This window comes from Lates calcarifer, linkage group LG23, assembly GCF_001640805.2.
Source record: "Lates calcarifer isolate ASB-BC8 linkage group LG23, TLL_Latcal_v3, whole genome shotgun sequence".
NCBI lineage: Eukaryota > Metazoa > Chordata > Actinopteri > Centropomidae > Lates > Lates calcarifer.
This window is the reverse complement of record NC_066855.1, coordinates 13,752,746-13,777,504: the sequence shown is the minus strand read 5'-3', so window position 1 is coordinate 13,777,504 and position 24,759 is coordinate 13,752,746. Positions and strand designations below refer to the sequence as shown.

At 40.4% G+C, this 24,759-nt stretch overlaps 1 protein-coding gene across 2 annotated transcripts; it reads right to left on the bottom strand.

Annotated features, from left to right (window-relative positions):
• Nucleotides 1-12,954: 12,954 nt before the first annotated feature.
• On the bottom strand, nucleotides 12,955-17,463 carry LOC108882795 (GTPase IMAP family member 8). 2 transcript variants are annotated; one of them, XR_001960836.2, is made up of 6 exons: nucleotides 17,314-17,463; nucleotides 16,537-17,223; nucleotides 15,323-16,066; nucleotides 15,006-15,209; nucleotides 13,455-14,923; nucleotides 12,955-13,216 (listed from the first exon to the last, which is right to left on the bottom strand). XR_001960836.2 is itself a non-coding variant. In XM_018675506.2 (5 exons), the coding sequence occupies exons 1-5, from the start codon at nucleotides 17,336-17,338 to the stop codon at nucleotides 14,712-14,714; spliced, it is 1,872 nt and encodes a 623-aa protein (XP_018531022.1). In that variant the 5' UTR covers nucleotides 17,339-17,463; the 3' UTR covers nucleotides 12,955-14,711. The 2 variants fall into 2 exon arrangements, 1 of the variants encoding a protein (XP_018531022.1); XM_018675506.2 differs by having other exon boundaries at nucleotides 12,955-14,923.
• Nucleotides 17,464-24,759: the final 7,296 nt, after the last annotated feature.

The following is a 24,759-nucleotide window of genomic DNA, read 5'->3' as shown; positions in this document are numbered from 1 at the left end:
TGCTCCCCTGACAATAAAATTCACAAAATAAATAGTTTCAGTGCAAAACGGTGTTAAAACACGCCGAGTTTTAAGCTAGCAAAACGACTACGCTCATATCCGCACGTGCAATTCATCTAAAAGTGAATACACTGCAATTAAACCTTCACCAAACACTAACTGAATGGAGCGGAGTTAATAGTGAAACAAAGCAACATTATTACATTTTATTCATGCATTGAGAACAACTTTGTAAAATGTAATTTGCGGAGACACACCTTTAGGCAGCTTACCTGTTGCGTGAACGCGCCTACGTAGCTACGTTGACTACTTTTACGCGCAGCCGTTCAGGTACACTATCACAGATGAGCGCAAACGTAGCCAGTTTGGTCAAAACACACAAGAGTAGTAGGGGTGTAGATAAATTGACACTGACATCACCTGTTTTGTGGAATTCAGTAACGTGATCATAATAATATGTTAAACATGGCTTAACTTTGATTAATTTAAGCTTTGCTTTGTCAGGCTCAACACTCATCAGCCTCAGCTGTCCTTGATCATATTTAGCTGTTAACAGCTATATGTTTTGGCCAGATTCTCAATATGCAAATGGACTTTCTGGTTGAGTGAAAAGTTTGATGAAAAGATTGATTTTTATTTCTTGGTTGTCAGGCAGGAAGACCAGGAAGTTACTGTGCCAGGCCAGAAAATGCTGTGCCACACAACCTCATGCAAAACTGCAATGTTGTTTTTCTTGGATGGATAGTCTCATCACACTTGGACTGTTAGCATAGCACACTAGCATTATGATAACATTATGCAAATACTGCCCTAGCAGTAAGCTGTGCCTTCATTATCCTTAGATGTCCACTGTACTGTCAGAACTCCCTGTGCCCATCAAAAATGTAGAAATTTTGTGAAAGCACTCAGACAATGAGGGAACACTCTATACACTAAGACAGACAGTGCAGGGAAGATGATCCAGGCTCCTATAGGAGCACTGAGGACCACTGGAATAGTAATAAGAGATAATGAGCTGTGATGGGATTCTTTTTAAGGAAGACAAGGTCATCATAACATAATCATTAAGACAGGAAGTGCCTGACTGCATTCATCAAAGACACTTTGAGGCTGAAAACTGTAGGAAAAAACAGTCTCTTTTGGTTAATAGTCCAAAGAAATAAGAGATATAGTGAGTAGTTCAAAATCAACCGTAATGCACCAGAGAGGCCATAGGTCTCTTCTTTTTAAAGCTCAGTGTGATGACTTTCAGTGAAAAAGTATTAACATAATAACTTATTATTATTACTGTACTAATCTATGATGTCCTGATGTGGTTCACTAGTACAGGCTCACATCTGTCACTTAACAAACTACATTTGACAGAGATGGGAATATCATTAGTTTGGTAGGCATTTTTTTTGTAGTTATTTGGTCATAAACCTACTGTGGATTGAAATTCGGACCTGATTATGGGGCAGGAGGAAAGTGCAGGGGATCGCCACAGTTCTTACAATTTATCTTGAGGAGGACATGTGTGTCTATACCAAATTTCATGGTGATACATTCAAGTGATGTAAAGATTTGTCACTAAAAGGAAAAGTAAGAGGACTGTCAAAGTCAGTAGGGTTGATCCTTTAGAGACCACGAATCTCTGTACAAAATGTCTTGGCTGTCCATCCAAAAGATTTTGAGACTTAAGTCTTGTCCAGAGTGGTGGGGCAATCACAACAGACCAACAATGCCATTCCTACCTTGCTGCTAGTGTGGCTAAAATGCTCATAATAGTGGGGATTTTGCCACATAATCAGATAAAACCCAGACTTCCTGCTTTCAAATCAAGTTCAAAAATGTCTCATTCATGCTAAAGAAAACACATGCAGATGGTTGTGATCCCTAGCTTGCATTTTTTTTTTATCCCATGCAACACACAGATTCCAGCAGCACAAAGGCAGATGACAGCACATACAGTGACCAAACCAGTGAAAGACTTACTGAAAAATAGCTTGAGAAGGATGGATATATCGAGAAGGAACCACTTCTAGCTGGACTCTTGTGAGGGTTAAAAGACCAACTGCTGATCCCAGATCAAACATAACGCAACTCCAGATGGGCAAGTCCACAAAACTGAAAATCCCTTTTTTGAAAACGAACTATCCACAAAAATCCAAGGATAAAACAGAGAAACCAAATCTAAACATACTGGTAGCACAGGAGCAAAACATTGAGGGGCATGTGTAGTCCTGAGACTTGGTCAGGACTTCAACCCCACAGTGTGAGAAAACTGTGGAGGTCTATTTCTGTTAGGTAAAATGGATGAAGAGTTAGACATGGTTAGATTTAGGAGATACAAATCATACAACAAGTCCTCCACATTACACAACTAAATATGTCATTTGTTTTCGCCCTCCTGAAGGACACATAAAAGCATTTCCTGACCTGGTGCCCCCATCATTGGTCAGTGCTTTACAGAACTGCAAGAATTTAAACTGTTTTTGACCTGGCACTGTTACGGTTAAGTTTTGATTAGGTTTTGGCAGGAAAATTACTCGGATAGAGTTCAGGAAACATCATTGTTTGTGTTCAGATAAGTACTTGGTTGGGGATTGATTGTGGTCATGGTTGAACAAACTGAAACGCAACATTTTTTCATCCCATCCATCAACCCCAACCTCCCTTTTTTTGCAGACTTAGTGGCTCCTTTACTCCCAACACTAAGAGTTACATTTCCTTTGGCAACTGGAGGACTATGTCACCTGAGCATAAAGAAGTGCTGTTCATGGGTATTTGCTGAAACAACTTACGGCAAATACCCACCTTTGCTACGAACACTGCATCCAGCCCATCACAACTTAATTCAAGATTCCATATACAACACTTTGAGCTGTTGAACCCTGCATGTTGTATCCGCACGTTAGATTATTTCACCTCATTCCTACAGACTGCTTAAATTATTCAACAGCCCAAGGTGAGCTGTTGTTGAGCTTGACATTGGTGTGTATGTGTAATTGTTTGTTTTGTACAGCTTGTACTCTACATATTCTTACGTTTGACTAACTCCCCAGACCATCAAATCACTAAATACTTATGTTGTTGTTTCATCTTGGGAAAAGTATGTAACTGGCAAAATTTTGACTCTGTAAAATAAACCAAACACATGACTTATTGTCTCACAGTATTGACTGCTGAGGCAAATTCTGGGCACATATGACATCAATAGTCTATAATTTTGGTTTAGTAATTCTTACAATTGTGACTAAGGTCATAACTATGATTGTGTCATTAAGTATTTTGATTTTTGTTGTTGGTATGTTTGGTTTTTCTTAGTATGCCTGTGTCCTTTTCTATCTGGCAGGGATCGTGTTTTGGAGAAAACTCATGAATAAATGAATGAATGGTTTTATTTTTGTGTCTGTCACTTTCATGACCCATCTCTCATGGAATTATTCTGATCACATTAATCGATGACAAACCAAACATTCCAGTAGACACTGAATACCAGCCTCTCTCTCTATCTCTCTCTATCATCCTCCTCATTGTCTTTCTTGTCCCTTCTTCCCTCTCCTCTCCTCCCCTCCCCTCCTCCGGTATTGGCACCGGCGGCGGTGGTGCGGGTCGTGTCTGACGCCCGGGTTGCCTGTCACGGCACGGAGAGGAGCCACACGTGCAGAGGACTCACGTGCGGCGCGGTGGCAGACAGGCGCTCACGTTCTCTGCAGGAGACTCATCGTGGGCTAAAAATAGCATACCGGCGGAGGAGGGAGAGGACCTCGAGGAGTCTATAAAGGAGAGAAATAGAAACTCAGAGGTTATTTTTACCCCCACGCGTCCCTCTGTTGCAACTCTGTCTCCCCTGTAAAAACCCCTTTGCCTTTTTTATTTATTAGTCTCTTTTTGTCTTTATGCGTCCTCCCTGGCTTCTAAAACCCATGTTCAGTTGAATAAAGTTTTCTCTTCATGAAGGCTGTGACTCGGGTATGTAAAGTGAATGGATGGCATATACTTGTAGCTTCCTTCCTTAAGACTCCCACACATCACCACTTCCAGACAGGTGCTGTAGCTCAACTTTTTTTGTGATAAATCCACCAGGTTATCAATGAGGAACAAAGTACAGTATGTACATCTCAGACAAACACTGCACTGTTCCCATGGCAACCATGACTTACCCATTAGTCTTTAACACGTGCAGAGACGGAGTCATTCATTCTCTGCTTCCTTCATTTATTCATCAATCGTTTCATTCATTCACTCACTCATTGATGCATTTGATTCTCCACAGTTCTCTTCCTTTGTCCTCCTCTCTCTCCCTGCCTTGCTGATATTTTTGGTTCACTTGTGGGGGCATTGCATTGACTTATAATTACTGACCAGGGAAATGGAAACCTCAGCACCGATGTCATGAAATATAAAGTTTCTGTGTGAGAGACTGAGATGGCGCTGTGCAGATGCAGTGTTAAGTCAAGTCAGAGATGTATTTCTACCTGTTGACACTTAATCTGAATAAAGACAGTGAGACAAAGCTGCTCAGAGAGCTACAACATGTGCACCTGAGAGACTATTCCCAAAGGTCAGGACTGAAGTTCCCTGCTCTAAAGTAAAGTTTAGCGGTAGTTTTATACAGGGTAGTGTGTGTTGCAGTGACTTGCACTACATTTTGCAATTTTCTGGTCACTGAGTGTTCCCACATTCTGTGCAAGCTTAAGCTGGCTGCAATCACATTGTCACTGGTGTAAGTGAAACAACTTAATACCCTATATTTTCTGCACAGTAGGAATAGGCATGTCTGTGAATTGAAATGAGTACATATGTAAGATGGTCTGCCAAACTGGCTTCACAACAACAGCGTGCTGCCGGTCCCACATACTACTGTATGTAGTTTGACAAGCCACACACACACATAAACCCATGAGCCTGGTATTATTTTCTACAGAACAAAAGTCAAAACAGCCTTTTTTGATGACATTTTCAGCAGCAGCTCGTCTGTGATTCCAGAGCATGAGGATGTTTTCTTTTCCTTTCCTCATGAAATCTCTTCCTCAGCTCTGCTTGCTCACAGAGTCAGAGATCGAGGAGATTTAATGCAGGCTACACAGTTGGTTAGAAAAAAATAAAAACAAGGGAATAATGACTGCGAGATATGCGAACAAGCAGTAATCACTGCAATTATTATTATCAGAGTCCCCGCTTTTGATTTCAGCCCTCGGCAGCACACTCAGCAGCACTCTTCCCTGTGTGTGGTGTGTGGTGTGTGTGTGTGTGTTCATGATGGAAGTATTCCAGTTTTCAACTGAGGGCCCCCAGTTGGACATTAACCCTTAATCTGTCACAGTAATGCTTGATGCCAAGGCCATCTGATCTCTACAAGCATAATGGATTTCTTCCTTTGCTTATCTCTGTATCTCTTTCTTTTTTCTTTCACCTGATTTTCCACTCGCCTCTCCTGTTTCATCATGTCTAGCTCTCATACCTTTCCACCACCTCCATCCCCTGTATCCCACCATTCTATTGACATCAGTTATAATTGAAAACACTGCAGCGTTAGAGGTGATAGTGGTAACTGAGTGGCTGTTAATCAATATCTCACCTCTATATGGCCTCTTGTCGTGCTTTATTCTAGGAAATCCTTCTCCACATTCACTTCTCATATTGGTCGGACACTCTTTGCCTCTTAAATCATTCTGTCTTTCAGTCTCACTGACTCCTTTGCTCTTTTCTATGAATTTACAATCCTCCCTATTTGTCTCCATCTCCCTCTCATGTTCCGTTCCCTTTCAATCCCCCTTCTCCTCCAATGTCTCATATCTCCCCACTTCATCCCTCCAGATCTGGCGGCTTAACTGTTCCCTGTCACTCATGCAGTAGCTCCAACCAGATGACATATTATTAATAATATACTGAAACAATCGATTGAAATGTTACCTGAGGGTTGGGGGAAAAAAAGATATTATGTTTTAATGTCAGACAAAATGAGCAAAGTGGTCAGATGAGATCCAACTGACTTGCCAAATGGAAGTAAATGTTCCTACAACAGCTATACAGTAAATGGCAGCTGTAGTAAATGGCAGACTGGTGGAGACGTGATGGTGTCATGCACCCACCTGTAGGCTCTAAGCCAGGGAGGAAGGTATTGTCACTCCCCACTCGTCGCTGTGCGCAGCCTTGAGTGGGAAGTCTAAGTATAGATGCCAGCCATCAACATGGTGCATATTAACATAACAATCCATTCCATCTGTGATCAGTAATTACGCCACTATTCTCCACCCCTGAGTGTCAAAGTTAATTTGTTTGAACTCTGACCTTCATGCAGCCTTTGCTGTCTCTCAGATAAAATAAGTGGCTGTTTTGTGCAGCTTGTCACATTCAGTCTGACTATACCCTACATTTTCTCCATGCTGCATAAACAAGACACTATTTACTGCTCTTGCATTTGAATGTTACTGGTATTATATGTAAATTGTGTCCAGAAGAATCATCCAACATGAGAGCAATTCCCAGAAATACTGGGCAGATGCGTTTTTCCATCTGAGGTCCATCTGCTTTTTTCCCTTGGTTTCTCAAGTGGTGACATTCATTTGGGTTTTCGGGCTCTCACCGTCTACATCCTCATCACTTGATTGGCACTTCCTTTTCCTCGAGAGAGATTTATCTCTCCTCCTTAGTTCTTCCATCTATCATTTATCTTTGCTGACCAGCTGAATCATCCTCATCATGTGCATCCCCGTACTCTGTTGTCCCGTGTTTTATCAGAAGCCTTCATGTCTAATGGGCCAATATGAGTCTTAGGTTTGATTGTTACAGTGGCTTAGGCTGTGGCTTAGGAGGTAGAGCAGTCGTCCACCAATCAGAAGGTCAGTGGTTCGATTCCCAGCTCCTCCAGTCTGCATGCCGAAGTATCCTTGAGCAAGATACTGAACCCCAAATTGCCTCCAATTGCCTTTCACATCGAAGTGTGAATGTGTTTAGAAAGCACATCAAATATATAGAATATGTGCTGTATGAATGTGTGTGAATGGGGTGAATGTGATCTGTAGTGTAAAGCGCTTTGAGTGGTTGAAAAGACTAGAAATATAAGTACAGTCCATTTACCATTTAACCCAGTCCCCCGTGGCACAGTCATAACTGGACGAGCAGCAGGACAGCAGACAGATTGTGTGTGTGTGTGTGTGTGTGTGTGCAGTGTGCATCCCACATATACCGGGCTAAATTAATGTGGACATAGTTTGCTTAAAAGATGTTTGTTTACATGAGGATGTCAGCGCAGCATCCTGTGAACCAAGTGCAACAGGCTCAGTGTGACACGTTTACATTAAATCCCTGCCTGATCTCCATACAGATGAACCCCTCCGCTGTCTCCCCAGTCTTCTCTTCCTCCCTGTTCAACCTAAACCCCATTTTATCTTTGGCATTTTTAGCTGACTTGCCAGTTTAGCTAAGTCAAATTACCCATCTGATTAGCCCGCAGGGAGATCCTGTGATCCTGCAGCAGCACAAGAGGCTTTGCAGGCCACATGCCTCTCCATACTGGAAGTAGTGCTGAAACATTTACTTGATTATAAGAAAAACTGAACATTGAGAGTTAGAACATCAATGTCACTCTGCTCTCGCTATTAAATGAATGAGCAGCCATTTAGCTTAGCTTAACAAGCTCTTATTTGTTAAATCCATCAAAAACCAAACTGTAAAAACTGTGTCCGGCACTCAATAGTGAAAATGATATCTAGTTGTAATGGATGCACAGTGAAGTGAATGTTGAGAGTGAGAGGGTTGATTTGAATGTATGCATTTAAACATGGGTCACTCCTGGCATCACTGCACTGTAAACACCATGTGTGTACTTTATGTAGAATATGAGCAGATGGTGAAATCCTCATTACATCTCATTTATGTCCTTTGTTGTCAGATATTTCAGTAAAGAACATCAAAATAATGTTTGGATGTGGCCACAGTGTTCACTCCCTCCTGCTCAAACATCATGATTCCTACCCACAATGCCATGGCTGTGTTTTCTATCCCAAAACGTTTCACTTCAAGGGTCAGGTGGGCACAGAGAGGCTTATCTGGTGTAGCCTCTTTTAGCGAAATCTGTGTAACCCTCTGACATGTCATTTTTTCTTTTTAAAGTATATTTTTACTTTTCTCTTTTCATTTTTATTCTACATTTAAAATCTGCTCCCTTCCCTCCCTCACAGTCCTTACCCTCTCTACCCTTTTCAAAACCTGCTGATGATTTTTTTTTTCCTCTTCCTCATTCAGTCTGTCTCACCTAATCTCCTCTTTGTATACGCACACATACGCATGGAGAAAGAGCCCCAAATTGCTGTTTGTCAGTTTTTGACATGCCCTCGTCCATCTCATCTCCCAGCTGTAGGAAATCACCCCCCACCCCTGATCTGCCATTTTAATCTGTTGTATGCCATTTTTATCTAATCTCTTTTCCTTTTATGTGAGGAGTGCACAGGACAAGCAGATGCTTTTTTTGTGGTAACTGCATCAAATGCAGACACAAGAGCCGTCATGTTGACATTAAGTGACATCCACTGTTTCATTCACTGCTGTCCTCCACAAAGACATAAACATGAAGACGCCTGTGCAGCAATCATAATGCTGTCGAATCTTCTACAACCTCTGTCTGTGTTGAAAATGACTTGATGAGCATGTAATCGTCTTCTGCATCAGCACTGTGATTTTCTTACAATCAATCCCATACACACTGTACTCACACTGTCTTTAAACAACCAAACCTTCCATTTCTTGTCTTATTGCAGATATTTTCTGCTCTCCCCGACCTGATATGTTTATCAGGTTTTTCCCCTAAAGGGTTCAAAGTCAAATGGCCCCTCTTTTTCTTCTTAGGTATCTGTTCTGGGATTGCAACATTACATCACTCCCCTTGCATGTGAATTAATGTTTCCAGTGGAGCAAATCAATCACATGCACTGCAGCAATAATTTATCTAAATATATACAGATGTAGCTTTGACAGCAGCAGAGCCTTATTCTGTCTTCAATTACATTTGTAAAATTTATTTAACTGATTATTTTCCTTACACATTTTGCATGTGAATTGAAGTTTCCAATGGAGCAAATCAATCATATATGAAAGCATCAGCTCTAATTTGGTCTGGAGCAATAACTTATTTACATATGTGCAAATGTAGCTTTGACAGCAACAGAGCCTTTTTCTGTCCTCAATCATTTTAATAAAATTTATTTGAGGGTAACTGATTTTTTTCTTGTGCATCTGTGGCAGAAGACCAGATATGTATCTGACGTCTTCAGACCTCTGAGGAGCAGCCTGATCAATGTTTGATGTGCCAGTTCTACAAATTGACCTCACAGCTACCACAGCATTTCACCTCTGTCAAATAGACACTATATATCTGAAAGCGTAATACCTACCTCCCAAGAACTATGAAAAACAACCTCACTAATACTAATAATTAAGAGAAAATCAATTTTTTTCAGGCTATAAAAGAGCATGCAATCATTCAACTTATTTAATAATCGTAAAAACCACCAGCGTTAGAGAATCACTGTTTTCACTGAGCAGCCATGATTAGCTATTGATGTGGGTGTTTTTTTTCTTTCTTTTTTTCCATCTCAGTTGCCCAGTGTGAGACATGCTGGGTAGATGAGTTTTTCAAGACAGTGAAAAACCATCCACACCAGAAAAACAACAACAGTACTTTCTGATGAGTGACATCTTGCAGTTTAGGAAATCATGACTGTCTTCCCCATAGAAATGGCAGCAATGGTTGTTTGTTGAAATTATCTCCCTAAAAAAATCTTGAGGAGGAGGACTGTGTGAATAGTTTGGCATACAAAGTTGTCTGTTTCATCTTCTTCCCGCAAGCAGTGCTGTTTTTCTTAACTATGGTGATCATTTTACAAGTAGTTGCTAGAAGCAGCTATTGTATAAGAAGAATCGAACTCGCAGAGAATGATTATCACACTCTCATTGTTTTGGTTTTCTGTCTCGCAGCTTAACTATTTTGATTCACTCTCACTACTGTCAAGGATTTGTTTTTAGTCACAGCAGGCAGCTGTTCTCAAAGACAGACACAATAGTGACTAGCTGGTGAATGTTGTGTGACATTTAGTGCCAGCTGTTTCCCTTAGGAGTTACTGGAGAGTAAAAGTAGACAACTGGAGTACTGGACTTGCAGTCACCAAGTGGCCAGACACACAGGCCCAAATGAATGGTAATATTTGCCATGTCAACATAAAAGGTCACAGTTTGTGTATAAAAAAACAACAACTCTAAATTCAGGTTTAACTTTAGCCATGCCTTAAGAAACCGTTAAGGTACGAGCAGTTGACAGTGTGCTAGGTTTGGCGGACAGGGACCCCCCCCCCCCCCCTCCATTTTCATGATAGGAAACTGATGGGTGAGTTCCAGATATTGTGGAATCACACAATTGCAGAGCATCTCTGGGAACGTGTCTGCCAGGGAGAAAGGAGACTTCAGCCAATTGTTGTTTCAGAGCAGCACTGCAGATTCTGTTCTGGTTACAGGACAGTAGGACAGCTTTTATTTTATCTTCTTTCACAAGGCTCCAGAAAATGGCAGCTTGCCCGTTCAGGTGAAAATGCCTTGTGAAGAAATGTAGATATCTGTGGTTGTTATATATACACACACACACACACGAGGGTAAGACTGATTCAGATATGCAAGCACTGAACCAGACAGCAGCGGGGAAGAGAAACCTGAGCCACACAGCAAAGGTCAGTCTTCAGTCTTATCTTGATCTATTATTGTATTAACCCTATAATAATAATAGGTTTTAGTGTCTAATTCCATTGTTGTGTTTTGTATTTCCACTTATAGAAGATGAGAGCAGCCCTGATTATGTATAACTTCTTCTGTTATGAGATCTGGCCTGTTAACCCCCTTTTACTTTTTATTTGAGGTATTGGGGTTTTAATGATAAATTTGACTCGCCCTGATCTGTGGTCATAAGTTCTGAATAATAACCAGAGGAAGGAGACGGACGGACTCACCAAGAAGAGGAAACACTGGTATCTGACTTGTTGTCATCTGACTGAGCACAAAGGGGACTTTCTTCTTTCTCTTTTCATCCATGCAGGTTCAAACATGCTCTGTCCCGTGGGAATTAAGTAGAAAAGAGAGAACACTGACATATCACTTTTGTATAGTATCACATTCAGAACAGGAACTTGGCTATACTATATATACATGCTGCATTGTGCAGATGTCACAACATAAACAAACAAAAAAGACAACACCATGCCAGCCCATATCAATGAGCAGCATGTCAAAGGAGGGCTGCTACAGTGTGGCTCATTATCAGATGCTTTAGAGACAGAGCAGGACTGGTATCTACATCTGTAGATACCATTACCTCTGCACCTCCCTCTCTTTTTTCTTCTTCTTTTTTTTACCTTTGCCTTCTTTGTTTACCATCCTACCACCTCCTCTCTCTGCCTCTCTTTTTTTTAAAACCCACCTGTTGGTCTTTTATGTGTGTTTGCATAAGAGGAATGTTTAAAGGTTCATTTTTATGGTAAACTGGTGAACACACATCATAGTAAGTGGTGTCACCGTGTGATATCTGACACTACATCACTACTGTGAGCGTGTGTGTGTGTTCATATATTGATGTCTGTGTCTCTGTGAGTACAGAGATGTGGAGGGTTTAAGCTCTGGATTACCGTTCATTCTGATAAAACAGAGAGATCCCCTCTCGCCACTCTGCTGGTAATCCAAGGTTTTCCTAATCCCCTCCCCTGGTCCTGCTGATGAGCTCAGGGGCCTCAGTAGGATTCAAGTACACATTCCCTGCTCTTTATCACTCTAAATCTAATGCTCTTCTTCACATTTCACCAAAGTAGTTTGATGGGATTGTATGGACGTCTTTGTGGTGCTGACCTAAGGATATTAATAATGTAGTGGCGGGTAAAAGAAAACCACAACAGTTCTCTAAATGCACACCTGTCACAGTTTACTGGACTGTGATGACTCCAGGTGGTGAACTGACTCTGGATATTTGCTGTTTCGAGGGGTGAAGCCGTGTGTGGATTCTATTTTTTTCAGTCTGTCCCTGGTTCCTGCAATACAGCCTAAACACAAGCAAGAGCAGATGGGTGCAGACTTTTCTGCTGTATTTGTGCTGACGCTCATTATTAAATAAACTGGATGTCTGTGCTGTACTGAGTTGAAGCCTCCAGCACTGTCAGTCCATAGCTGTGTGGGATAGTCTGTGTTCTCTGAATATGTTTAATGATGACAGAAAGAATTAAGAAGGTGATCTTATCACCTTTGAAGTTTTTCCTGCTCTGCACTGTCTCAGTAACCAGTCAGCAAAAAGCTACCTTAACATGTTATAAAATGAAGGAAAGATACAACGCTAAACCCTCCTACAACTTGTGTTAAATTAAAAAAACAAAAACAAAAAAAATACAGTAGTCTCTATCGTAGTTCATAAATTGCTGTCACTTTAGCAGGGCATACACACATGTTGCTATCTTATTTCAAACACTTAATCTCTTAATCTACAGTGTCATGACAGTGTTTCAACCAGTAGTGGTCTTAACTGGTTGAACTGAGAGGATAAATAAAAACATAAGAAGCAGCAAAGTGCTGCACGACCTGCCGTCAGTCACTGACTGGGCAGTCATCCATGACGGTTTGTGGCCAGATAGTGGAGTTTGATTAACAGCTTAAATGAACTCAAATAAACAGGGAAAAGCAGAAGACTTAGTTTAAAGAAAAGTGGTTAGGAGTGAAAACACCTTTAGTTGTAACATTAGGGTGATCTTATACACTCAATGCTTCACCTGTTGAATGTGGTTCTGCACTCTGAATCAGAGGTGGAGGCCCACCAGCCTCTTGATAAAGCTTCTGAGGAGCTTTCAATGAGAGGTTTTCCATTCGTTGATTCATTCACAATGATTGTAAAATGTATTTTTCCACACAGCTGCAATTTTAGCATGTAAAGTAACTGGAAAACACCACTTCACCTGAAAATTTTATCCAGCTTTATTTGTATAATAACAGTGTTACTAAATTGATGTTTTTTTGTGTAGCTTTAGGACTGGAGAAGGCATTTATTTTTCAGCACATACAACAGTGCACATAGACATGCATGTGATAAAAATCCAGGTTTCCTGCAGGTGTATTTCCTGGGAAAATGGAGTAGATCTCACTTCCCAGTGTTCAACTTGTGCATAGGTTGAACATAGAGTTCATGTCTTCCACCACCTCAACCTGCACAGACCTACAGTAATGATGCAAAAGGATAATACACAGCTATATAAAAACAGATGCACTGCATTGTTTCAGTAACCAGTCAGCAAAAAAGTGCCTTAACATGTTATAAAATGAAGGAAAGATACAGAGCTTAAGCTTTTTTGTTTGTTTGTTTTGTTTTTTAGATTTAGATTCACACTTTTGTTTGTCACATTTGTCAGAATAATGTTATTATAACTTTTTGGTTCCCAAAATGACTTTCTTACTTAAGTACTGGTGCCTACAGGAGACACAGTGTGCAGTGTGGCAGGTATTTGAGGTTATTATCATCCATCATTGCTGCCATTCTCTGTCTGCAGCAGCTTCACTGGTGTGGTTTAATGGTGAAACAGCTTCAGTCTGTACAGGACAGCTCCTGGAATTTCAATTGTACAAACAGGAATTATCACCTAGACCATATTTATTTACTGTGTCTGGTGCAGATTAACATAAATGTATATTATAAAAGTAGCAGCAGCAGCAGTAGTAGTAGTTATATGATTTTGTACCTTACACTACACAAAAACATTTATTTTCTCATCTCTCTTTACCCTCACAACTTGTGTAAAATTTAAAAAAAACAAGCAAAAAAAAACAGTAATCTCTATCCTAGTTCATAAGTTGCTGTCACTTTAGCAGGGCAAACAAACATGTTGTTTGTTTGTTCACTCAAAGGAACACCTGCCTTGTCTCTTGGATGTTGTGACTTTTCAGTGCCAATACCAGCAAAGAAACTTTAGCTTTTGTATTGTATACAATGAAACACTGCCATACATCTATATAACCTAACCAGCTGTGAATCACTACCTATGAAAAATTTCCCTTTACAATGTGTTATAGTATGTAACTGTATACCAAACATGTTGGTTGAATAAAGTGCTGCCAAGTTGTCTGTCACATATCAAAATGTGCTAAAAGTAAAAAATATCTCTGGTATTTTTTAATCTGGGCAACTGTGAACAGCTGCTGCAATGCATTGTGTTATTGTGTGGTACTCTGACTTACGTAAAGGATATGAATACTATCCCCAATCCTGAAAGTCACATAATAACACAAACTAACTGATCAAGGCAGTGGTGTTCTAGCAACTTCTGTTTGCTGTTCAGTAAAATTACTGTTTTTGTCAGTGGAGTCTGGTGGTGATATATAGTGATGTTTCTTTAATGGACATACTTTGACATGGACACTTTCCTATTGGATTACACTACAGCAGCTGTTACAAAGTGCACATTTAGGGCCTGGATTAAAATTAGTATAGTAGTTTAGGTATGTACACAGCTAAATAGACCTGCATTAAAATATTATTTCCAATAATACTTTGTGTAATCTCCTATAGTATTTTCTAAAAAAAAAAAAAAAAAAGGTGTGTGTTTTATCCCAGGGTGGATTGCATTATGAGGTTTGTATGAAACAAAACTCACCTGCAATTCACTCATGATTCTTAGACAGTGGTGTAGGCAAAAAGACTAATTCCAGTAATTCTTTTAAAAAGATTTCTTCTTCTTCACTGCCATACCTCCAGCTGGTGACCACTGTCTACATTTCCTAGGCTGAAGAACAGGTCTTCTTTTTCCATGTTCATTCTCTTTCTCTTTCTCATATCCAGATGTTGTATGCTGGGTTTTCAGCCACTGTGTTACTTTTTCTCTTGATTTCCATAGTTCATAGGGATCTGGTTCAGACATGTTTCTTGTGTCTGTGGCAGAAAATAAAATGTTAAAGCAAACAGAACTGAACAAGACATAAGTTACTTGCACATAGGTATTTCATTTATTCACCTCCATAAACACGCTTGTAGAAAAGTTCCATTACTGCCTCTCGTCTGCTCCACTCTCTCTCCAGCAATCGCCTCATTTTGTTCAGAGTGTCAGATCCTGCATCGTCTTCACTTTCTAGCTCAAGAAACTGGTTATCTTCATGTTGGTGCTTTATTTCTTCTTCCTCTCCTTCTGAACCCTCAGACCTCTGCTCACCTTTACTAACTAGTTGGAAAATGCAATACACACACATGATTTGAAATGCATGCAGTCCTGAAGGACAATTGAGTTTATGGTCTATTAAAAAAAACATTCTGTTGATGGTTCTGGATACTTACAGGTTACTCGCGTGATCATACTTGAGCTTCCTTTAAATTCCTTCCAGTTCCTGCGATCCCATTCGATCATAAGTTGTTCTGTGATCTCCTTGGCTGTGTCCTCATCTTTGTTTTGATTTGTTTCTTCGCTTCTGTCCTCCTCAGGTTGTGGATCATCTGTTTCACTGAGATAAAATGAGCTGTTTCCTGCCACCATCTCCTCCATCTTCTCCAGCAGCTCTGTTACCTGATTATCAGCATTGCTCCAGTTGTCGAGGACATGATACCTCCTCCCACATTTCTCAATAAGCCAACGGAGAGGCTGCCCTTCACTTTCAATATGTTGCTCAATGGTTTTGTTCCCCAAAGCGTCTCCAAATGTAAATAGGACGATAACATGTCTCCATACTCTCTGTCCAAGAAACCTCATGTTGTCTTCTGTGACTCTTCTTTGTTCATCAGTAAATGATGTGTCAAGTGGCACTGCCAGCAAAATTACATTTGGTGAATACGAGCACAGGGACACCGCTTTTAAAATCTCGGACTTTAAGTCTGGAGGGTTAAACCCCGCTGGGAAGAACTTAAACCATCCAGGAGTGTCCATGATGATGACCTCTCTTCCTTCCACCTCGCCACTTTGCTTTAAAATTTTCAATGTTCTCTCACCAGACTGAAACACTTCAGCTCTCAGAATTCTGTTCCCAGCAGCACTCTTCCCAGAAAAGACCCACCCAATCATCAAGATCCTGAGGTTCAGCTTTGGCTCTGTATAAGAAGAAAGCAATTAGAAATCTGATTATTTTAAGGGACAATCCTTGTTTATTGTATTTTTTCAAATTTATAACAGAACACCCTTAATGAGATCAAAAGATCTACTGTAACTGACAGCTGTTACTAGACTGTGAAATGTGGTTGTCACGTCTGAAAACTTGTAGGTTCACCTTTGAGATTACATCATTTTGTTGATTTTACTGTTTCCAAAAGGAAACTAGGCATTGGTCTGTAAAGTGTAATAGATGTTTACAACAGTGTAGGTCATAATTTCATGTTTTCCTTTGTTTGATTTTCCAAATAGGTTTGGCTAACCTGGGCATTTGTTAACAACCTGTCTGATCGTCTGACAGCTGCTGTTTGTTTCCATTATCTACAGGAATGAAGGCCAAAACTGTAAAAATAAGACCTAAGAATTCTCCTTTTAACAAACATTCATAAAAAAATAAACAAATTCAACTGACCTCTCAGGAGATTTGTGAGTTTTTCCCATTGTTGTTGTGTCTGAAGACGCAACTCCTCAGCTTTTATGTCCATCTCCTTCCTCCCCTCCTCAACACTTTGCATCACCGTGCTCTCAATTTTATAATAGCTGTTTTCTGTGACCATGGCATCAATCTTCTCAAACAGCTGTTTGACCTTCACCTCGTTGTCTGTGCCATCATCACAGAGAACATGATACCTGTTACCACAGGCCTCCAGGAGTGACTGGAGTGGTGGCCCTTCTTTTCTGATGTGATCCTCAATAGTTTTCTGGTCTAGAAGACCTCTGTGACTGAAGATCACTATAGTGTGATCCAACACCTTCTCACCAAAACAATGATGCAGGTGTTCCTCTGTTGCCTTCTTGTGTACACCTCTGAATGGTAGCTCAGCATTAATCACCAGGATAAAACCATGCAGTCCAGGTGGACACAGACTGACACCGAGAATCATCTCTGTCTTGAAAAGTCCTGGTGTATCACAGAGGCGATATCCAGGCAGCCACCCAGGGGTTTTGACCAACGTGACTCTGCGCTCACATACTTGTCCTTCTCTCTTCTCACAGTCAGATGTTATGTCTACTGCATCAAATGCATTTGTTCCCAGTATAATATTTCCAACAAGATATTTCTGGGAGCTTTTTGATCCCAAAATCACCACATTCAGCTCTGACAGAAAGAGAGGGACACAGAGTTAGTGACATGAAGAAGACTGTTGATGGATCATGTTTCATTCACAAAGTTTCTTTACTGACTCACCTTTGGCAGATGAATCTTTCTCCATGTTTTCTGAAGAGGGTCATCAACTAATAAGGCTACGAATAGGTCTCATTTCCTTTATCTCTTGTTGTTGATTGTGTGAGCACTGAATGTAACTAACACCGTTGTTGTTTTTTGTAATAGAAACTTCCTCCTTCGTCACCCAGTAACAAGACCAACAGCATATTTTCATGTAGAAGAGATCAGATGAGTGAGAAATGTTGTTGTCAGCCAAATCTATCTCTCTATGTTCCACACTTTGCATTTTAAACCACACCTGTAGTTTCATAAAACCTGTGTGCTCTTTGATTGCTTCTCCCAATAAAACTTTTTTCTGACAAGAAAGTACTGTGGCTGCTACTCCATCAGCAACATGTAGCCTGCGTTGAGTGAATTCATAGTATGTATATGACGTAAATATCACACATTTTCCATTTGATCTGTTATTGCTATTGATTATTTGGGGGGCATTAGGTTAATTTGTGTTTGCTCATGTGTTTCATTGGCAATTGCTGCACATTCTGTTGCAACAGTGACCATAGATAAATCATATTTTAATCTGAGGTTGGAGTAGAGAGGTCATGTGGACACACATGGGGGAGAACAGATAATTCTTTCTATGCCAACTAACTCTGACGTTAGTGCTGGTATGTTGTTGAACTGGTTGTTCTGGAGCCGGTCCAGGTCCCAAAGCAGCTTTCTAGCATCAGGCTCTACCTGCTGCCTCTGCCAGCTCTCTTACATAACCAAATTAAAAGCATCACACAGACATATGACAACCAACCAGTTTGATTTCACTATTAGCACTCTGGTTTTATTTCCTTGATCAACAGTATGTGAGCAGGATACCCTGGAAATCTGTGTTTTAAAACAAAGCTGTAAAGCTGTACATCTAATACCATTATGCCAGAAAGGGGGCACAGAGATCTTGCCAGCTCGACCAGATGGGCCTATAACTCAATTTCATCTGTTCTAATAATTATTCATGTTAATCCAGATCCCTGGAGTCAAACAATGCCTTGCATACTTTGGACATTAGAGATCTACAATGGTTGCTTTATGAAAATCAAGATTAATCAAGCTTTTTTATATAATTAGGACAAGGCAACACTTGAAGTCCCTTTATTTAGTATTTATAAACAGTATTAGTATAAACATTTAATAATTGGGCTTTAACACATCATAATGTATCTGCAAGCAGATAACACACACACAAAACAAAGCCTGGTTGGGAAATATGAATTTGCCCAAAAGATGTGCTGGCATCAAGTAATTGTCTCTGGTTCTTTACCAGTGTGGAGTAATGATGAGATGTACAGTAGACTTACTTCACTGAGCTGCTGGCTGGCTCATCACTGCAGTAAGCAGGGATTCAGTTTTGTTGATAACTGGTCCTCTCTCCAGGGCCACCCTGACCTGCTGAAAGGCCTTCATTCTTCTGGAATAGGTGCTGCTATTTTATCTAGGAATATACACAGAGGTAAAGTCAGGTTTGACAGGTGATTAGAGAGCCTGCTAAATTTATAGCTAATGTGGTTTTGGAGTCCACTAGCTTAGTTAATATGTTCAGACAGGGACATCATCAGAATGCAGACTGAGTGATAGCCCGCTCTGTAACACTGGGATTGTCTCCCTCCCTTGTTGTCTTACTCACAGGTTCCCTGAAGATATATGAAATATGAAAAATCTAATCATCATTTCTACCTCTGGTGGGGGTGAAGTGCACCACAAAACACCTGATAAAATCCCTCAAAACAAAATTCCTAACGTAATCACAATTGTATCTCGTGTGCCTGTTTCCAGATGTTTTGGATCTGGATCTTTGTTCTCTGCCTCCTCCTTATCTCTCTCTCCCTTTGTGTTTGTTTCCCTCTCCTAGATGTGAGTCTGATGTGCCTGTGTCTGTTTTGCCTCTTGTATGCTTGTGCAGTCTTGTACCCTTTCCAGGTCTACATGGTGAAGCTAAGGTCATAGGACGTAGGTCGGGTCCTTTCTATTGGAGACAGCCAGAATTTGCTTGACATCATCTCAGACCATAATCTTCATTACCGTTTAGAATCTATATTGTTGTCACCCTGACTGCCATACTGCCATGCCAATCAACTTCATATGGCATTGATTGTCTGTAGTGTCTCTCTATCTCTCTAAAAAAATCTTCCTCTGTTGCTCTTCCATTTGTCCAGTTCAGGAGTATAAAGTCAGAGGGTGTCGTAATGTTGAACAGACTGTTAAGCTTCTTGATGCAAATTTGTCATTTGTGATATTAGGCTATATGAATAAAATTTAACTTGACTTGACTGTTTTATATTCTTAAAGATTTATAAATGAATAGCATTTAACAACAATCATAACCTCTTCTATGAAGACATATTTTATATTATTACAATTGTGTTTCACCATACTGTTAATACACCAGCCTCCAGTTATGGGTGTCCACACCATAACTGGAAGCTGGTGCTAGAGCTGTTCACAAATACATACATACAACTACATTATAATGTGTAGACCATTATCAAATGTCTACATACTGCTTCTAAATGCCCAAATAAAGTGTTACCCAGAACAGGTATTGCATTATATTTTAAAGTACTACTTGCAATGTTTTTCAGAAAATGAGGAAATGCTATGCTACAAAATATTAGAAGAAGCCTGTTTATTTTAAAATCAACCTGAGGAGCCAAAAAGCTCAGAATATAGTTTTCTACAGCTAGTTTTGCTTTTTAAATGATCAACAGTTTCTCTGTCATTTCGTGTGAGGCTTTAAACTATTCAATTTTTAAACTGAAAATCAATTTAATTATCTTATAATTAGCTCTGAGCTAATTAAATTTGGACATTTATGTACATTGCATTGTCTTTACCTAGCCTCTTTGTCTGACAGCTGCATGCGTCATTTTTTAAATGTGGATAATCAATAGCAATTGATGTACCTTTAAATCTAGGCTGTGGGAGGTGTAGATGAATGTCAAGAAGGTTAATAAACCAAAAGGAAGTCCAGTACTGAATACAGGTAATGCAATTACAATATAACAATGCCTATCACATTGAGTAGTTAATTACCTCTAATACTATAATGTCTAATGGGAAATTATAATTAGCCTATTGAAAGGATGTTTTGTTGCCCCATATGGAAGAGACTAAAAGGTCCAGAGCAGAGAACAAATTGCATTTAGCAGTATAAAGCTAACAAAAGACCCCCTCTGGGAAATTCCTTTGTACTTCCTGGAACCCAAATGGGAAGTTCCTATTGTTTTCCCTGTGAAAACAATACTGTGGAGCTACTGTGTTTTTAGTTTGTTTAGCTTTTGGGGAAACATTGTGTTTGTAGACGTGTTTGTGTACGCCTTCATGTGCCTTTACATTAACATCATTCCTCCTCTTGCAGGTGTTTTTATATGCCTCCCGGTTGCTGGCAGCTACAAATTTCTTCAGCTGCCTTCCTTAACTTTGTATCTTACAGCATATTTTGTCACAGTAAGTATAGTCAGTATGTGTGATTGCTTCAGTTCAGGGGTTTTAGTGATATAACACAGTTCCAGGTGCCAGGTCCTTCGCTCTTAAATCCACAATGTCTATATCTTTTAAGTGATATCATCTTTTAAATCATTTTAATTGTCTACATCTTTTGGTCTTTTTTGATACTACCACTGGAGGATGCCAAAGTCCTGAAATTTCCAATTCATGTAGTGGCTTAAACAACAGTGACTGTGAGGCTGACTTCACAGCCACTGTTGGGTGGCTGGATGAACCCTACAGACTTAAGTGATCTCCTCATTTTTCATCTAGCGCTATTATCAGGCCTGGCCCACAGCCTGACCTGCTGTCCCACACCCAGACAGATTTTCTAAATGTCAGTTTCGTGTCTGAAATGACACTAACCTCAGCTGCTGGTTGTCGTCTTCTGAGTTGGAAAACAAGATGGAGCAGTCTCAGAGCTGCTCCTAGTTCGCTGATCCACGACCCCTGCTAGTGTAATAAAAAAAAAAAAGATCGTCCTATCCTCTTCAGCAGAGAACAGAAACTGCTTCTTAGGGGACCTATTTAGTAGATCCTATCAAGAGCAAGGAGAAAGGCCTCTATTCTTGTTATTTCCTGGAAAATGAGGACATAAAACCAGAGATATGAGTCATGTCTCAGTCATGAATTGCCTGTATGCTTCTCTGAATGCACACAAACAGAAAAAGCTACAGGTGCGGCTGTGAAACTAGTTTACTGTAACAGATTTGAAGGATGCTTACCTTTGCCTTTTCAGTTTGCTGCCAGTTGATGCCTCCTGTATCTCCCGAGTGTCAAGGATGTGCTGGTGAGGATCCACAGACACACAGTGGTGGAATTTTAAATCAGTGGAAGGAAGAAAGCTTTTGAATCTAGGCCTCAGAGACACTGGGCTTCTCCAAAGTCCCCCACACATACTCAGCAATGAAACATTGATTCCAACAGTATATCTTGAAGAAGACCATCACATCTGGCTCAATCATGTTAGACAGAAGTGGCTCATTGACCTCCTGTGGTCCTCCCTCCCTGCATGTGCCATTGCCATGAAAGCCTCATTTCCACATCTGATGGCTCTTGTTTTAGAAAAACCAGACTAGAGCATCCACCAATCAATTTGGCAACAGCCTTTTGCACAAAAGCTTCATCATACTGTACTAAGAGCTACATTTTCTCTCAGGTAAATGAGACTTCACCTTGGTCAGATGTTGAGCACAACCCAGATGTTTATCCTGTGATTTATCATTATTTCTGCATTAGTTTAAATATGTGTATTGTGCATGTTTATTTACAATTTACTGTGTTACAGTTTACTTTGTCAGAATGGACCCATTGGGCTGTTTCAGTTTATTGACATGTTCAACAAAAACAAACATGCCTGCAATATCCCGTACACATCAACTTGCCTGACCTGAAAATGGGTCACTGGATTCAAAGCTAATGATCATTATGGCGCAGGATGAAAAATAACCTTATTTGACCTGAACAGGAACCAGTAAGATATGGAGGTAGGAAGGATGACGGGGGGGTCACGCCACACTGGTGGCATTGTTTTGCCATTTGTGTTAGTTGTGTTGTTTGTATAATGCTACTGTTGTGTAAGTCCAGACCCAGATTCTGATCCTCTTAATATCAGCAAGAACTCCCAATCATGGGACCAGTTATTTCATGGGTCTTGCAGCTGCCAGAGGGCTGCGTTGTTTGCAAATACACACATACGCATAGACACACAAGCTGTACACATACAATGAAAATACACAACATCCATGCAGGAAGGATGTGTTTGTTTGTTAGAGAGTTCAGTGAGAAGGGAAGAGGATAGAAGTTAAATGTTTAAACATGTTGCAACTTCAAACTCACATGCAGTGTGTGTGTGTGTGTGTGTGTGTGTGTGGATATATTGTGGTAGAGATTTTGCTCAAAGTAAATGAATGATATGGCACAGTGCTATGAGTGAGGCAGACGTGTGGAAAGCATGGTGACCTCTAGTGCAGAGGGATCAAGCCTGGAAAAAGTGGTGGATACTCTTTGCACACAAGATTCTGTGACACACCTTCCCCCGTAACCAATCACATCTTTCTGCAGGACAAAAAACTGTATTCCCACCAGGTTAAAGCCGGTGTCTCCTAGAGTTTCCTCATATCAACAAGTACCATTCCAGAGGTGGGTTAACCTGATTGGGTTAAAGGGAGCTGAAGAGGCAGTTATGCTGTAGTATGTAGCATTAAACAGCATTAGAGAGCATTAGGAACATATTATTGTTGAAAACTGTAGAGTACGGAATTGGGTGTTACATAAACAGTGAAATAGGTTATGGGGGCAGGGGTTAGTGTGCCTTAGTGTTCAAAAACCAAATTCAAGCCCAAAGGCAAACAGAATGGAGAAAAGAGAGCGAAAGGAGATTAGGGAAGTGAGGATGTTATATCATAAATGAGAAAAGCATCGAAGGACTTTGCACTTCCCTCTAGAATGAACAAAAAAACGGGGAGGATTGTCACGCTTAAATTCCTTCTTCTCCTGTTGACAATCGGCCATTGTTCCCAATCCATCACTCAGCCTCTCCGCCGTTCTGCCCATCCACAGGGTAGAGCGCTCTTGGCTAAATGGATCTTGGATCTGTAGAGGTGAAAGGCATGCTTTATTGTTCACCCGAGAGCAGTTACAAGTCACATACAAACATGTTTCTCCCTCCCTCTATAGTACCTCAGCTAACTCGATGTACCCTCTCTAGAAATCATGAGACAGAGACAGTGGTGCGGTTATGCACAAATTAGTTCATCTCTGAGTGCTGTGTCTGTGATTCTGTCCTGTGACAGCACTGAATAAACTTTGGCATTAAGCTCTGCATACATTCAGATGCACAAATGTGATCTCAGTTATGCAGAAAAATGTAGCTTTTAATTTAGAATTTAAGCAAAAACATCTTTATGTTTTATCTTTGGGCTATAATAAATATTTTCATATTAATAATAGAACAAGAATTATCGCTCAACCCTGCAGTTCCTTTCAGTTTTATGTAGTTTCAGTGTCTTTAAGCTCACTGTTTTGTTTTTCCATTCCACATCTTTGCTGCTGTGGTTCACTGTCACTGCTCTCACAGTGTTTTTATCTGCAGCAGGCAGCTGTTTTAAGCAAAAGCACTTTACCTGCCCAGCATCAAAAATTGCAAGCATAGTGGATGATTTAGCAGCTAAAGAGCCAGATATGTCCCTCAGGGTTTAGTGGGAGAACAAACAAAGAGGTAAATATAGTGTAAACGGGACTTACATTAATCAAGTGGATGCACAAACTAGAAGAGTCTTGACGTTTCTGTAAATACCCCCCTCCATTTCTTTTTTTTTTTTTGGTCTGTGTTCTTCCTCCCTCACCTTCTGTCCTCCCTTTCTTTAGGATTAAAACATTACATACACACACACACACACACACACAATATGTCACCAAATCAACCCAAAAAACCAAATACCTTTTAATCCTTCCATTATCTATCCATTTCTCCTATCCTTCTTTAGTCTTTACAGAGCTGCATGCTCTGCTGCGACCTCGACCTCTCCCCACAGATGCACTCAAAATCCAAAGCTTCTCCCCGCACTAATAAAACACACTCCAGTTGTTTGAGTCACCTCTCTGCAATACAATAAAAACAGATTTTATTTCTTATTGCGTAAATGCAGAAGATGTGAGCAAGATGTCTGTAAGATGAAAATGGAGTTCTCTACTGGTGCCAAGGGAGACTTAAAGATCACAAACCGCGCAGATACATACAGCATGTACACATCCTCCTTGTGTTGACTCCTCTTTTCTTGATAGTGATGTTAATGTTTACCACTTAACTGTCTGCAGAGGAGAGAGTGTGAGAAATCTGAAAACGGGAGGGGAATGGAGATGAAGACATGCAAGGGGGGGGGGGGGGGGGGGGGGTATTGATAAGAGAAGAAAAACAGCTTCATTGATTTC

What these genes read in the sequence shown, in the direction of transcription:
- LOC108882795 (XM_018675506.2), bottom strand. Translation starts at nt 17,338, where the DNA reads ATGGAGAAAGATTCATCTGCCAAAG. An exon ending in ACTCACAAATCTCCTGAGAG is followed by an intron (nt 16,067 to 16,536) that starts GTCAGTTGAATT and finishes CTTCTTATACAG; the next exon opens with AGCCAAAGCTGAACCTCAGG. An exon ending in CTACAAGCGTGTTTATGGAG is followed by an intron (nt 14,924 to 15,005) that starts GTGAATAAATGA and finishes TTTCTGCCACAG; the next exon opens with ACACAAGAAACATGTCTGAA.